General features: G+C 40.1%; 2 protein-coding genes and 1 long non-coding RNA gene across 9 annotated transcripts in view; 2 read left to right on the top strand and 1 right to left on the bottom strand.

Annotated features, from left to right (window-relative positions):
* Nucleotides 1–105: 105 nt before the first annotated feature.
* Nucleotides 106–3297, top strand: LOC124423027 (gephyrin). The gene is made up of 11 exons (XM_046960263.1): nt 106–613; nt 695–846; nt 927–1114; nt 1175–1391; nt 1478–1753; nt 1829–1895; nt 1960–2074; nt 2176–2451; nt 2525–2664; nt 2735–2922; nt 3009–3297. The coding sequence occupies exons 1-11, from the start codon at nt 583–585 to the stop codon at nt 3246–3248; spliced, it is 1890 nt and encodes a 629-aa protein (XP_046816219.1). The 5' UTR covers nt 106–582; the 3' UTR covers nt 3249–3297.
* LOC124423033 lies at nt 2491–11243 on the bottom strand. Its single transcript, XR_006941997.1, has 3 exons — nt 9855–11243; nt 2990–3102; nt 2491–2630 (listed from the first exon to the last, which is right to left on the bottom strand). It is a non-coding gene; the product is annotated as an uncharacterized LOC124423033 (long non-coding RNA).
* The window catches only part of LOC124423023, a 57709-nt gene continuing 48546 nt past the window's right edge, over nt 3670–12832 (top strand). For 3 of the 7 annotated variants that reach the window (XM_046960251.1, XM_046960250.1, XM_046960245.1), the window contains exons 1-4: nt 3683–3933; nt 5086–7541; nt 7620–7753; nt 7850–7985. In XM_046960251.1, the coding sequence (XP_046816207.1) occupies nt 5219–7541; nt 7620–7753; nt 7850–7985 (2593 nt within the window). In that variant the 5' untranslated portion in view covers nt 3683–3933; nt 5086–5218. Of the gene's footprint in view, nt 3934–4484; nt 4637–5085; nt 7542–7619; nt 7754–7849; nt 7986–12832 lie in introns of those variants that run through there. The other 4 variants (XM_046960246.1, XM_046960248.1, XM_046960249.1 and 1 more) reach the window with 4 other exon arrangements.

Below are 12832 nucleotides of genomic sequence, written 5' to 3'. Positions count from 1 at the left end.
AGATAACAAAATTATTATATTTCGTCAAATCATACGATAATAGTCGATTATTCGTACATTTTCAACTTGTTAAATAATTAGATGTGATATTTTGAATTTTGTTTCCTTCTGAACGTTCGATTTACCACAGAGATCAACTGTTGTTAAATCATATATCAAATATTCTTTTAGTTCACTTAAAGCGCTACAATCTATTTCTGAACGTGCATCGATAAAGTCAGGAACTTTATCGAGATGGTAAAAGAAATTTCAGCTTGTAAGATAAGTCTACGTATACGAAAATCTTCATTGCAAAGTTTATAGCACGTCTATGATAGAATTTTTTAAAGTCGGTGCAATTTATCATAAAAGCCGAAAGACGTGATTATGCTGATATACGATGTTATATAAATGACAGCATTTAACAGTATGTAGTAATCAATTTGCTTGAAAACGTTCGTTATCATTTTGAATAACTAGATAGCCTTGATGTTATCATATTTTTTCCTACCGGTTAGTCTTGTTTCTTTCAACTGAAATATATTACAGTAATAGAAAGATTTGTCAATTTTTGGTTAGAAAATAAAAAATAGAAAAGAGAATATGGCTGGAATTACGTTTGGTATCTTAATTGGTATGTTATTATGTTGTTTATGACAATAATAAAAATTCAATTTATTAATAAAAATGTATATCTATGGTATTGCTTATTTAGTAAGCGATAGTCGCTCGGAAGGGTCTAGAAAAGATGAAGCAGCTCCTGAATTAAAACGTCTGGTCGGTGACATAAACACTGATACAGGAAAAATACTTAAAGGGAAAGTACTTCAGGATAAAATAATACCAGATAAGGAAGAAGTTATAATGGTATGATAATTAATAATAAGGATGTAATATTATGTTATTTCTAAATACATTTTTAATTCCAAACGTTTATTAATTCTAAGGAATATTTGATAAAATGGAGTGATGTACAAAAGTTAGATGTCATTTTGACATCCGGTGGTACTGGTTTTTCCAATAGAGATGTTACACCCGAAGCAACAAAAAAAGTTATCGACAAAGAAGCTCCTGGAATAGCAACAGCTATGCTTGTATCGAGCTTACAAGTGACACCTATGGCCGCACTTTCTAGGTAATATAAGATTGTTATTATTTTGAATTTTTGTTGACTTTTTTAACATACAAATTTTAGAGCCATGTGTGGAATTCGTGGAAAAACATTAATCATTAATCTACCAGGATCACCGAAAGCTTTGAAGGAATGCTTAGTTCCTATTGCATCTGTAATACCACATGCGGTTGATTTAATTTCAAATAATCAGGCAGATGTAGAAAGAGTGCATGCATCACACAGCATTACAAAGACAAATAACAATGATCATAGTTGTGTTTTACCTTCTACTACATTGGTACAAGGCTTATGTAACTTATACTTGTATAAAAATATAATTTATATGTCTTTTTTCATTAAGTTATTATACTACTTTTTTTGTAGTTACACTTGGAAAATGTTGCCACGCGTCTCAGGGAATCACCGTATCCCATGCTTTCCGTTGATAAAGCAAGAGAATTAATAAGTAAAAATATAGAACTCCAAGGAACAGAAATTGTGACAATTTGGAATGCTCATAACAGAGTTTTAGCCAATGATATATTTTCTCTTTGCGATTTACCACCATTTCGAGCCTCTATTAAAGATGGTTATGCCGTTTTGGCAGAGGATGGGAAAGGTAGAAGACGAGTTTTAGGTGCTTTAAAAGCAGGAAATACTGTATGTAACAAATATTTGAGAAATTGTACGATTTAATTCTAGAAATAATTAACTTTATGCTTGTAAAACACGTAGGCAGCGTCTATATCTTTGATACCTGGCACTTGTGTAAGAGTAAATACTGGCGCACCGATACCGGATGGTAAGTGTTTGTTAAAAGAGATTAATGAAAACAAGAATATAAATATTCCGATGATTGCACTTAGATGCAACTGCTGTTGTTCAAGTGGAGGATACAAAGCTTATATTAAAGAACAGCGATAATACGGAAGAGAAAGAAATTGAAATTTTAACTGTACCAAAGGAGGGACAGGACATTAGGTATTTAATTCTTCAAATGTATTTAGTGGTATCTATCGAAATATATATATATATATATATATATATATATATATATATGTATTTTTTTTTTTCCTTGTAAGACCTATTGGTTGTGATTTAAAAAAAGGAGAGCTCGTAATTAGAGCGCCAATAAAGCTTGGAGCAGCAGAGGTAGGACTTTTAGCTGCTTGCGGTTATAAAGAAGTGAAGGTTTATAAAGTTCCTAGTGTAGGTGTATTATCAACGGGGGATGAATTGGAAGAACCAGGGAATGATTTAAAGCCAGGATACGTATATGACAGTAATACGATAACTTTAATATCGATATTACGAGAAAATGGATATGATCCAAAGAATTTGGGTATTGTAAAGGACAAGTAAGTCTATGAACGACAAAACAAATAAATTTGATACTATTAATTTCGATGCTTTATCGTTTATTTTTCATAGCAAAGCCAGCATGGTGGATGCAATTAAAAATGCCTTGGGAAAAGTCGATGTACTCGTAACATCCGGATCAGTGTCGATGGGCGATCGAGATATGTTGAAACCAGTACTAGAACATTATTTTAATGCAAAAATACATTTTGGTAATTATTACTTATTAGATTAATTATTTATCTTAGAAATGAATGTTATATTTGTTATATATTATTATAGGACGCGTAAACATGAAACCTGGTAAACCAACAACTTTTGCAACTTGTATATATAATGGTAAAAAAAAATATTTCATGTGTCTGCCGGGTAATCCAGTTTCGGCAACAGTTACTTCGATTTTATTTGTTATACCTTTACTTAACGAAATGCATGGTGATATTTCGAAACCCGTCATCATAAAGACGAAGGTTTGTCCACTTTATATAAATATTTAGCGAATTGTATATGTATATATATGTATATATATAATTTTACGTTTATAAATTAATTGCAGGTGGATTCGACTTATCAATTGGATCCTCGTCCGGAATATGCAAGAGTTATCTTAACGTGGAAAGACGGAGCAGATCTTCCATTGGCCCACAGTACTGGAAATCAAATAAGCAGTAAATTATTCAGTTGTAAAAATGCTAATGCACTGTTAATGTTACCAGGGAAAACGGTTGCTAAGACGGCACTGTATCCGGGTGAAGTCGTAGAAGCGATACTTCTTAATCCTAGAACTACGATGTAATACCGAAATGTCTACATATTCCTTAAATATTATTATCCATGCCTTACGATTTTTTACACGATTTATATGGTTTATATAAGTATTTACATTTTATTTTAATAAGAAAAATTATTTTTCAAAGAGAGAGGTGTATATATATATATATATATATATGCGTGTGTATATATGCGTGTGTTTCCCGATCTTCCAATGAGATAGATTTGTTTTCTATAAAAAAAAAAAAAAAAAAAAAAAAAAAAAAATCGTACCTCGTTCTCTTTCGCGCGTTTAAATAACAAAGGACAGCTGACGAGAGTACGATTATTCGATCGTAACATTTATCGACAAATATCGATAACCAAGGAAGCGCGTAATTATAAGATCAGCCGAGAGAGGGCGATTTGTGACAGGGAGGAGTGGGAGAGCGGCGCGAGGAAGAAAATGGCCGACAAGGCTACGGTAAAAGGGCAGGGACGTCGTGCGAGGTACGCGTTTCGAGAAGGAAAGATGCGTGCGTCTCAGTGAATTGCGCGAGAAGAATCGTGCAGGAAGAATCGGGATATTAAACGGAGCGTCGCGTGGTGCCGGTAGGTTTGTTCGATCGACGAGACCTTAGTCGTGCCAGTTGGATCGTTTTAAAAAAAAGCGTTCGCGGGCCGATCATAGGCAACACACGTAGAGAGAGTGAGAAGGGCTCGCCAGAGAGGTAAACACGAGAGACGGCTTTGTACGACGCCCTATCTTCTCGCGTTCTCTCGCATTGCTAATCGATGTACATAAACGTTCCTTCCTTCCTTCCTTTTTTCTTTCTTTCCTTCCTTCCTTCCTCTCTTCCTTCCTTTTCATTCATCCTTCTTTCTAGATTTTGTTCTTTTACAAAAAATAATGTCGAGTGCACGTATCATTTAATGTGTATGAACGATCAGTAAGATTTCAAAAGGAAATTTCCTGCGCGAGAAGCTCATCGATCAGCAGCAGGTTGGGTTCACGTCTGCCACTTGTGGCCATCTACGGACGCTTTTCTAAAGGGTGGCCCATTTTCAGCCGCCAACTCTTCCGATACCTTTCGCGGATTTTCTCTCTCTCTCTCTCTCTCCTCTCTGCCTGTCTCTCTGTTTCTCTGGCTTTCTCTCTCTCTCTCTCTCTCTCTCTCTCTCTCTCTCTCTCTCTCTCTCTATCTATCTATCTATCTATCTATCTATCTCTCTCTATCTCTTTTACCTCGTAAATCTCAAGTATTAACTTTGACACGAAAACGTCTAACGTCGATTCCGCTTCTCGGTGGCGGACGTGACTGTGATACCTCTTCCGCCGTTCGAACGCGTATAACGCGTGCTGAATGACGGGAGCAGTGGAGATTTAAAGGGATCGATTTGTCAACAAGTCGATGAGAGTACGCGCAGTTCACGGTCTGGATCACTTTCTTTTTCTCTCTCTCTCTCTCTCTCTCTCTCTCTCTCTCTCTCCGTAATCGAAACATTCACCCCGACACTTGGTCTTATAAAACTTTTCGCGCTCCTTTTGAGTACGAGAAAGTGTGATTTTAATGGGGAAATTTATCGGCTCCGATGGACTATGATGTGTCGTTTCGTTATTGAATATTAATTATATCTATGATCGTTCTTACCGTTTTTCTTCCAAACATTTCTTATTCCATCTAATAATCATCGTTAAACGAGCCACCCTCTAATTATATGATCGTGATTTTTTGTTACATGTATATAAATGTTTTTTTATACATATGTATATATATATATATATGTTTTTGTGTTCATACCTTTGTACATTTCCATCTGTTGTATGTGTACTTTGAGTTGGCATTCCTTATTTTTATTTCTCCTTTTTCTTTCTTTTACAGATAGATCCAGTATTTATTTGGACTATCACTATTATTATCTACAATGGCAGTTAGGTAGTTGTAAAAATTGACTAAGGACATTCAAGAACTTCAAGCGTATTTTTATCAAATTGAAGATGTGAAGAGAACGCACATGATGAAGCCACAGAAGAAGGCTATTGTTGCCCGAAAGGCAACTAAAATGCCAACAGTAGCTAAAAAACGTCGCACTCTCTTGGAAAAGACCATATCAGAAGTAAGGAAGGAGAAGAAATCTAAGAAACAGGATAAATCCGAAGATCTGAAAAGAAAGTCAGACGGCGAGAAGAAAAAATCAGATAAAATGGAAGAGAAAAAGAAATATGAAGAAAAGAAGAAAGTTGAAGATAAGAAGAAGGACAAGTCAGAGAAAATGGATAAAAAGTGTAATAAGGATAATGAAAAGAAAACTGATAAAATAATCGAAGAGGAGAAATTGGATAGGGGAGAGGAAAAAGAAGATACGGAAGAGTCACAGTGTGACAATCAAGATAAAAAAAAGGGACAAAAGTTAGAAGAGAGAACTAAAGTCGAAAAACAGTCTGCGGATAATAAAAAGAAAATTGAAAAATCGGATGATAGAAAAAAATGTGGGAAAATGGATGAGGAAAGTGCGGAAGATCAAGTGAAATCTTTAAATACCGTAGAGGATAAGGATGCGCTTGAAGACAAGACGGATGTCCTAAGTTTGAGTTTGAAGAAGAGAGGGAAAGAGGAAAAGAAGAAGGATATAAAGCTGTCTAAAATGGATACGAAAGAAACATCGAAGAACGTTCTGACGAAGGACAAGAAATGCGAACGTAAAAAAATGTCAGACAAAGATACTGCTGCCAGTCGAAGAAACTCTCCGACGAGAACAAAGAAGAACTCCAAGACCAAATCATCTCAAAAGAAAAGTATTCCACGAAAAACGGTTTTAGCGAAAAAGCCTCACTTTACGGTAGTCAACAAGTTCGTAGATAAAAAGATAAAACTAGTCAAATCTTTAAAGGTAGAGGAAACGATTAACGAGGAGGAAGAGGAAGCTAAGAAAGCTAAGAAAAAAAATACATGCGCGTCGAAGGGTAAAGGTACGCAAGAGAAGAAGCCAAAATTAGGTAAACATATGAAGGCCAAGTTGCCGCAGAAAAATTCAAAGATTTGTGGAGTGATTAAGGCGGAAGATAAGTTGAAAACGATGGCTGAGAAAATGATTTTGAAGAAGAAAATTGAGTTGAAAGCCATAGAGAAAACATTGAACGAAACTAAAAAAATGTCTCATAGCAATGCGGTAAATGACAGAGCACCCACGCCTGAAATAAAAAATGAAGTTTTAGAGGAGAGAGAATTGGAAAAGAATAAAGAGGAAAGAGAGCCAAGACCCAAATCGCCAGACGAAAAGAAACCTATGAAGGGTAACACAAAAATTGGTAAAAAGGTTCCAAAAAAGATATCGAAAGGAAAGACACAAAACGAGAGCAACAATCAAAGATCTTCTTCTCCCATGGAATCCTCCATGGGAGAATCCGTTAAACAATCTAAAGAATGCGAGGATGGTATGAAAAATGCGATGGCTGGTACAAAAAAAGAAGAAGTTAATAACGAAAGCGTTATTCAAATAGATTTAAAAGTCGAGACTGTCAATGGGGGTAGTACCAGTGGTGTGACCTCGGCATCCGAATCGGACGAGGATTATGACGAGGATATAAATAAAAAAAGTAAGCAAAGGTATGCCAAGAAAAAGGAGAGATCTAGTTCACCTTCCGATGAACGTGCTAGGAGGATAAGACTTTTTGGATTCTGGAACGGACCAAAGCGACACAGAGTGGCATCATTGAATGCTTTGGCGAAGGTACATTGCCTCTATGAAAATGAAACCGGGGGAGTGTATCTTGGAGGCTTCTGTAAGCCTAAGCCGGAGAAAGAGAAGCAGAAAAAGAATAAAGAGGAAAAGGAGGAAAGTCAAGTGCGTAAAGAAAAAGAAAAAAAGTCGAGTGAGAAGAAGCCGGAAGAACTTCCAACTCCAAAAAGAAAATTGAGAAATGTTCCAGGATTAAGGGGGAAACATTGGGACATGTTGGAGAGTTCATCGTCTTCTCCCTCTTCGGACGAGGACTATGAGCGTGAGAAAAACATTGAACGTTCTAAAAAGAAAGTTATCAAGAGAAGGAAGAGAAACGAAGAGGTTATGGATTTGAAGGATATGGTTGTGTGTAAAAGGATGGCCAGTCTTAACGCATCGGCAATTTTGGCTGCATCGTATTCGGATGAAAAGAATCGTTGCGGATCTAGTAGTGACTCTTCGAGCGAATCGGAAGTGGAAATTATCAAGAGACGCAGGCAACATGATTCGGATGCAGAGAAAAAGAAAGGAAGACAAGGCTCAGATCCGGATGATGTTTTAAAGCCATCTAAAAAAGTTGTAATCGTTAATCAAGATACTGATGTAACTATAACAGGTAATATTTCCATTCGTTGCCTATAGATTAAATCTATTATTTTATTTCATTGGTATTACAAGCGTCATCATGCTTTAGGTGTTTACGTTAACCAAACACGGTCGACGCATCACGAAGGTTTCTGCAGTATCGCTGGTATGCAATACAGAATCAGTTCGACCAGTCACACACAAACTGCAGCTACGGCGGTAGCTACTGAACTTCACGATCAGGTGATTATCGATATTTATTTTCTACCGTTGGACGATGAATTTCTATGATAATGCATGGAGACAAATGTTGCCTAAGGATGAACGTTTCTTTATCAGCAAAAGACAGAGCAACCATGCAAATCTTACACGCCGTTGGGTGCGTTATCGTCTATGCAACCACCGGGCAGTCAAGGAAATCATCCAAATATGTCACCGCGAAGGCATTCGGCATTTTCTGCGCCGCATCAGCACGGTAAGTGAAATGCAACGTTTGATATAACACACGTGCACACACACACACACACACACACACGTTACTCTTGTTTACATTACTAATATACTATAGAACCGATGCATGTAGATGCATCGAAGGACAATGTCAAAGATCAAAGTTCTAATGCATTTGATCAATGAGTTTGCTTGTTTAAAATTATACGAAGGATTTTTCTTCTCCTCTTGAGTAATATTGGCGTAGATTCAAAATTTGTATATGCAAAAACTAAAACAATTTCGTCCGTCGTCGCGAACTCGTGGGAGTTGCGCCAGTTTACGTTCACGAATCTCTGCTCGAACTTTTTCTAATTCTAGGAAAAGTATTATAAAAAGATATATAAAAGATTTCACGAATGATTTGGATAATCGACGAAGGAAGTTTTATTAGAAGATGCGTAATAGAATTAAAAGCGCTTACGGGAAGGATCTTCTTTTTCTCAAGTGATACGAATAAAAATATGGTCCGACATCGGGGACAGTGAACGATGACGATCTTACCCATTCGTAACTGAAGAATCTTACGTAACTCCTTTCTCGAACAACTTTTATTATTTATTTAATTAATTTTGATCATTGTCATCTTAGCGTTCATTTATTTCTATAAACTCGGAGACTCCGGTGTTCTGTCGTACGACAAAGAAAAAGTCTCCTCTTAGCGATCGTGCGCGTCGCCTCGAACAAATGAAAGTACTACTGGCGGCGAGACGAGCGTGCCTCTTCTCGTTATTTCAGATCGTCCTTTTTATAACGGAATGCACCTTGCCGATCGTTAGTAGCAGTACCTCGATAGTTTCGCTTACTCTCCTTATCGCATATCAAAATCAAGCGTCCCACTTTCGCCATCGGCTATCACGATCAACGATCAGAATTTGAAAATGGACTTTCTATAATTGGCGCCAAATTCGAATACGAGTGCCGCTCGTTATATCCACAATCGGGAGAGACATTTGAAAGGAATATCTACTTTGCGTTCTCCTACATTCCGTTCCAACGAGGAAGTTGCACGAAGTTCGAAGAACGGGAAGAAAAAAAGGATGGAAATATCGAGAGGATCAATCTACCCTCGCGAAAATGAGAGATCTCATCGTGGTCGTGCAGTGAAAGGATCGGGGGTGTCGGTGGTGGTTGACTCAACCGTCCTTTACACGTCGCTACTAGTGCGTCTTGCACTCGTGCACGTACATACTCTTAGGTTAACATCGACGATGCTGCCCGCGAGAGAGAGAGAGAACAGACGATATACATACATATGTATATATGTATATACAAATACGTACGCGTTGCGACGAGCATACCTTCTCCTCACGGCGCTCCCATCTTATGTAAACTGTGTACTTCCAACTACGCAGCGATAGTTCGTGCTTCGCGAACAGCGGGGAAGAGTACAGAGCAGTACAGAGCAGAGCGGAGCGGAGCGGAGCGGAGCAGAGCGGATCAGAGCGGAGCAGAACTGTGCGAAGCGAAGCAGCGGGTAAGAGAGGGGGATGCACAAAGAGAGTGAGAGAGAGAGAGAGAGAGAGAGAGAGTGAGAAAAAGAAAAACGATCTCATTCGGTGTGGTGTGTGTGTGTGTGTGTGCGCGCGCGCGCGTGCGTATGTGTACGCGCGTAGAGAGGTAAGAAACACAGGCGAGACGGAGACGCAATAGCGGCGGCATGTAGCAGTAGTGCTAGTAGAGTAGTAAGAGTGGTGATGGTGGTGGGGCAAGCAGATAGCGTGCGCGTCGAGGAAGAAAGTGGGGATGGCGGAGGAAGAGGAGTGGGGGAAACAACGTCGTGGTGTGCACGCTTCGTCGAGAGGAGGACGACGCACACCTGACAGTAGTCGAGCGATAGCCGGGGAGTACGTACGTGCTCTCTTTTAGTGTCCGATCTTCTTAAGTCTCTTTCTCTGATTTTGAACGTGCGAGTGCGGTGCGTGCGCGTTTGTGCGCGTGTGTATCGTCATCGCCGTCGTGTCGTCGCCGTCGTCGTCGTCGTCGGTGGTGGTGGTGGTGGTGGTGGTGGCGGCGGCCGTGGTCCGGTGCATACGCGCGTACATGCATCGCCAAGCGGTGTCTCGTTCTCATTTGTCGCGACAGCGGTGGTGGTGGTGGCGGCGTTGGCGGTGTCGTCGGTGCACTTCGTGCTTCGCCTCCTCCTCCTCTTATCCTCCGACATTATTATTGCGAGGAGGGTATAAACAACGGAGCGTTTCGTGGCGCGACGACGAGGACGACGCTACGCGATAGTCTACTTCTCTTGGACTTTCTCTCTTTTTCCTCTTGCGTCGTCGTCGTCGTTGTCCTCTCTTTCTCTTTTTCTCTCTCTCTTTCTCCATCGTTTTCGCCGGGTACGTAAAAGTACGATAATGGACGATGATCGTCGAACGACGAGGGCGACTTCTTCGTGCTTCCTAAGAACGACGAACCGTTCTGCGTCACGCTCTTTTTGCTTCGCTTCTCTCTCTCTCTCTCTCTCTCTCTCTCTCTCGGTTTTCGCTCTCCTAAGAAAAAGATGGGGGAGAGATAGAGAGAGAAAGAGAGTAACTGAGTGCCGTTACGGAAAGGTCGAAAAGAATATCCATCCTTTCCAGTTCCAGTTCGTTGGATAGCGAGAAATAAGGAAGAAGTTTTAGCGCAAAACGTGAAACTTGGTATAAAATAGGAACATTATCGCATGAATCTTTTTGCGAATAAGAGAAGTGTGGCGCGCAAAGAAGCGCGTAAACTTCTTATTGTCATGGCGGACGTAGCAGACGACACGATCACGTGGTCAATTGGGAACGGCACGTAACTTCGATAGAGAAAATTCGCATCGAGACTTGTATGGCTTTTCTTTTTTACACTATCGCTATATATATATATATATATATGTGTGTGTGTGTGTGTGTGTGTGTACATATACATATACATGCACACACGCGCGCGCGCGCGCGCGCGCGTATAATATCGATCGATAAAATCGTCCAACATATTCGTATTTTTAGAAAAAGAATCGAATTTTCTCGTCGTTGACACGGAAAGTTCGAATACTATGGAAAGAGAAGAATGGTACGTGGAGTGACGACACGTGCAGCTGTCACTCTAGTTCGTCGACCAAATGGGTTCCCTTATTCTTTCGTTCGTGGTGAACACCCGTAGACAATTTCGATAATAGATATAGCTGGATCCTAGCTCTCGATGTCTTCTCTTTGTTATAAGCAGGCACGTGCGACTTCCCTAGGGCGACCCCCTCCATGTACGAAGAGAACATTTTTTCAGGTACTTTCGTCGTGTTATCAAATTTTTCGGCACGTTTTTTTTTTAAAATAAGTTTTTTTAGGACCGATCAGAAAATTGATCTTACTTTATTTTTGAACGATCGATAAAATCGCCGTCGCGACTTGTTCAAACGAAGACAAGAAGAAACGAAAAAAAAAGAAAGAAAAGAAAAAAAAAGAAGAAAAAAAGAGGGAAAAGCTTTGGTTTTACTTGGCAAACGCTTTCGTCGATCGACGTCGTCGACGTCGTCGTCGTGGCGGCCTCCCCTCTCCCAACGAGCGTCGCGACGTCGTCGGTCCACGAACGATCCGTGCTCGATGAAGCTCGGAAAAGTCGTCTAGCTAGCTAGCGTGTTTTACCCCCTTCTCTCTTCCTATTCCTCCTTTTCTCTTCTTTACTTTATACCTTTTTCATTCGATCCATTCGTCCTCCGCCGATTACGTAGGATTTATATCGCCTATTTTTCGTCCCATCGGGTATATTTTATTTTAACGCGATAATAAGCGATTCGTATTTATTCGATTTATTTCTTCTTACCTAAATAGAAAAGGATTTTCGAACGAGTTCAGAATCGATAATAATGAGCAAAGGAACGGGAAAGCAAGAGGAAGAAAAAGATTTTTTTTAGATTGTTTCGAGATATGAGAAATAGTTGGACTGAGATTCACGAAGAACTTATCGCGTTCCCGATGCATTTTACACGGCGGTAATTGAACGAACGAACGGAATACTCGGGGAAGACAGGATCGATCGCGCTTTCGTTCGTTGAGCATTGCAAGAGATCGATATCGAATCGTTCGAAGCGTACGTTTGGCCACGGTCTACGCGAATAATCGAACGATGCGCGGTGTTCGCGTCTTTTCTCATTTCTGCGTAAGATCCTTGTCAAGGGCACCAGGGTGTGGATAATCGTTAGGAATATTTCACTATAATAAATTTGTCAAAGAGATTTGGGTAGAGACGAAAAGAAAATGAAGAAAAATGACGTTCGATCGAAAGTACGCTAAAAGAGAGAGGATGGTTGAGGGTGGGGGTTCGGTCGGGTTGTATTTGCGATAGGAACGGGATCGAGGGTGAAATCGCGCAACCCCTAGTTATCCGATGACGTTAAAAGCCGCCGGTTATCGAACAGGACACGGTGATGCGATAGTTGGTCGAATTTGAAAATAGACTCGTGACACGAGCGAACGGTGCTTGGCGAATCGCCAGATTCCAGCGAACGAAGCGGAAGCTAGTAATCTCCTAGCTCCTGACTGATACACGACCGAATAGAGCACGGTTACGGGTGGATAACGACCGACCTGCTAGAAAAAGGATAACGTGTCTCTATTTTTCCTTTTTCTATCCTAAGCATCGGGTCTCGCCTAGTAGGCACGCGCGCGCGCGCGCGCTCGCGAATCTACAGGAGAGAGAGAGAGAGACCCACTCGAATAGAAACGACGATATTGCCGACGAGAGGATATTGCCCTCGAGTATTACCGATCGCTGTCCCTTTCGCGATAACTTTTATCGTCTTAGATCTTCGAATCCAAGCGAAAACGAACGAGACCCGGGATGTCGAACAAATCGGGATCGACTTTTCTCTAT

The sequence above is a fragment of the Vespa crabro genome, chromosome 3, assembly GCF_910589235.1.
Source record: "Vespa crabro chromosome 3, iyVesCrab1.2, whole genome shotgun sequence".
In the NCBI taxonomy this organism is placed as follows: Eukaryota; Metazoa; Arthropoda; class Insecta; order Hymenoptera; family Vespidae; genus Vespa; species Vespa crabro.
The sequence above is the reverse complement of the archived record's forward strand: the minus strand, read 5'-3'. Positions and strand labels throughout refer to the sequence as shown.

Coding starts and splice junctions, on each gene's coding strand:
- LOC124423027 (XM_046960263.1), top strand. CDS start 583: ATGGCTGGAATTACGTTTGGTATCTTAATTG. Junction 614..694: donor TACGTTTGGTATCTTAATTG/GTATGTTATTAT, acceptor TTGCTTATTTAG/TAAGCGATAGTCGCTCGGAA. Junction 1,896..1,959: donor TGGCGCACCGATACCGGATG/GTAAGTGTTTGT, acceptor GATTGCACTTAG/ATGCAACTGCTGTTGTTCAA.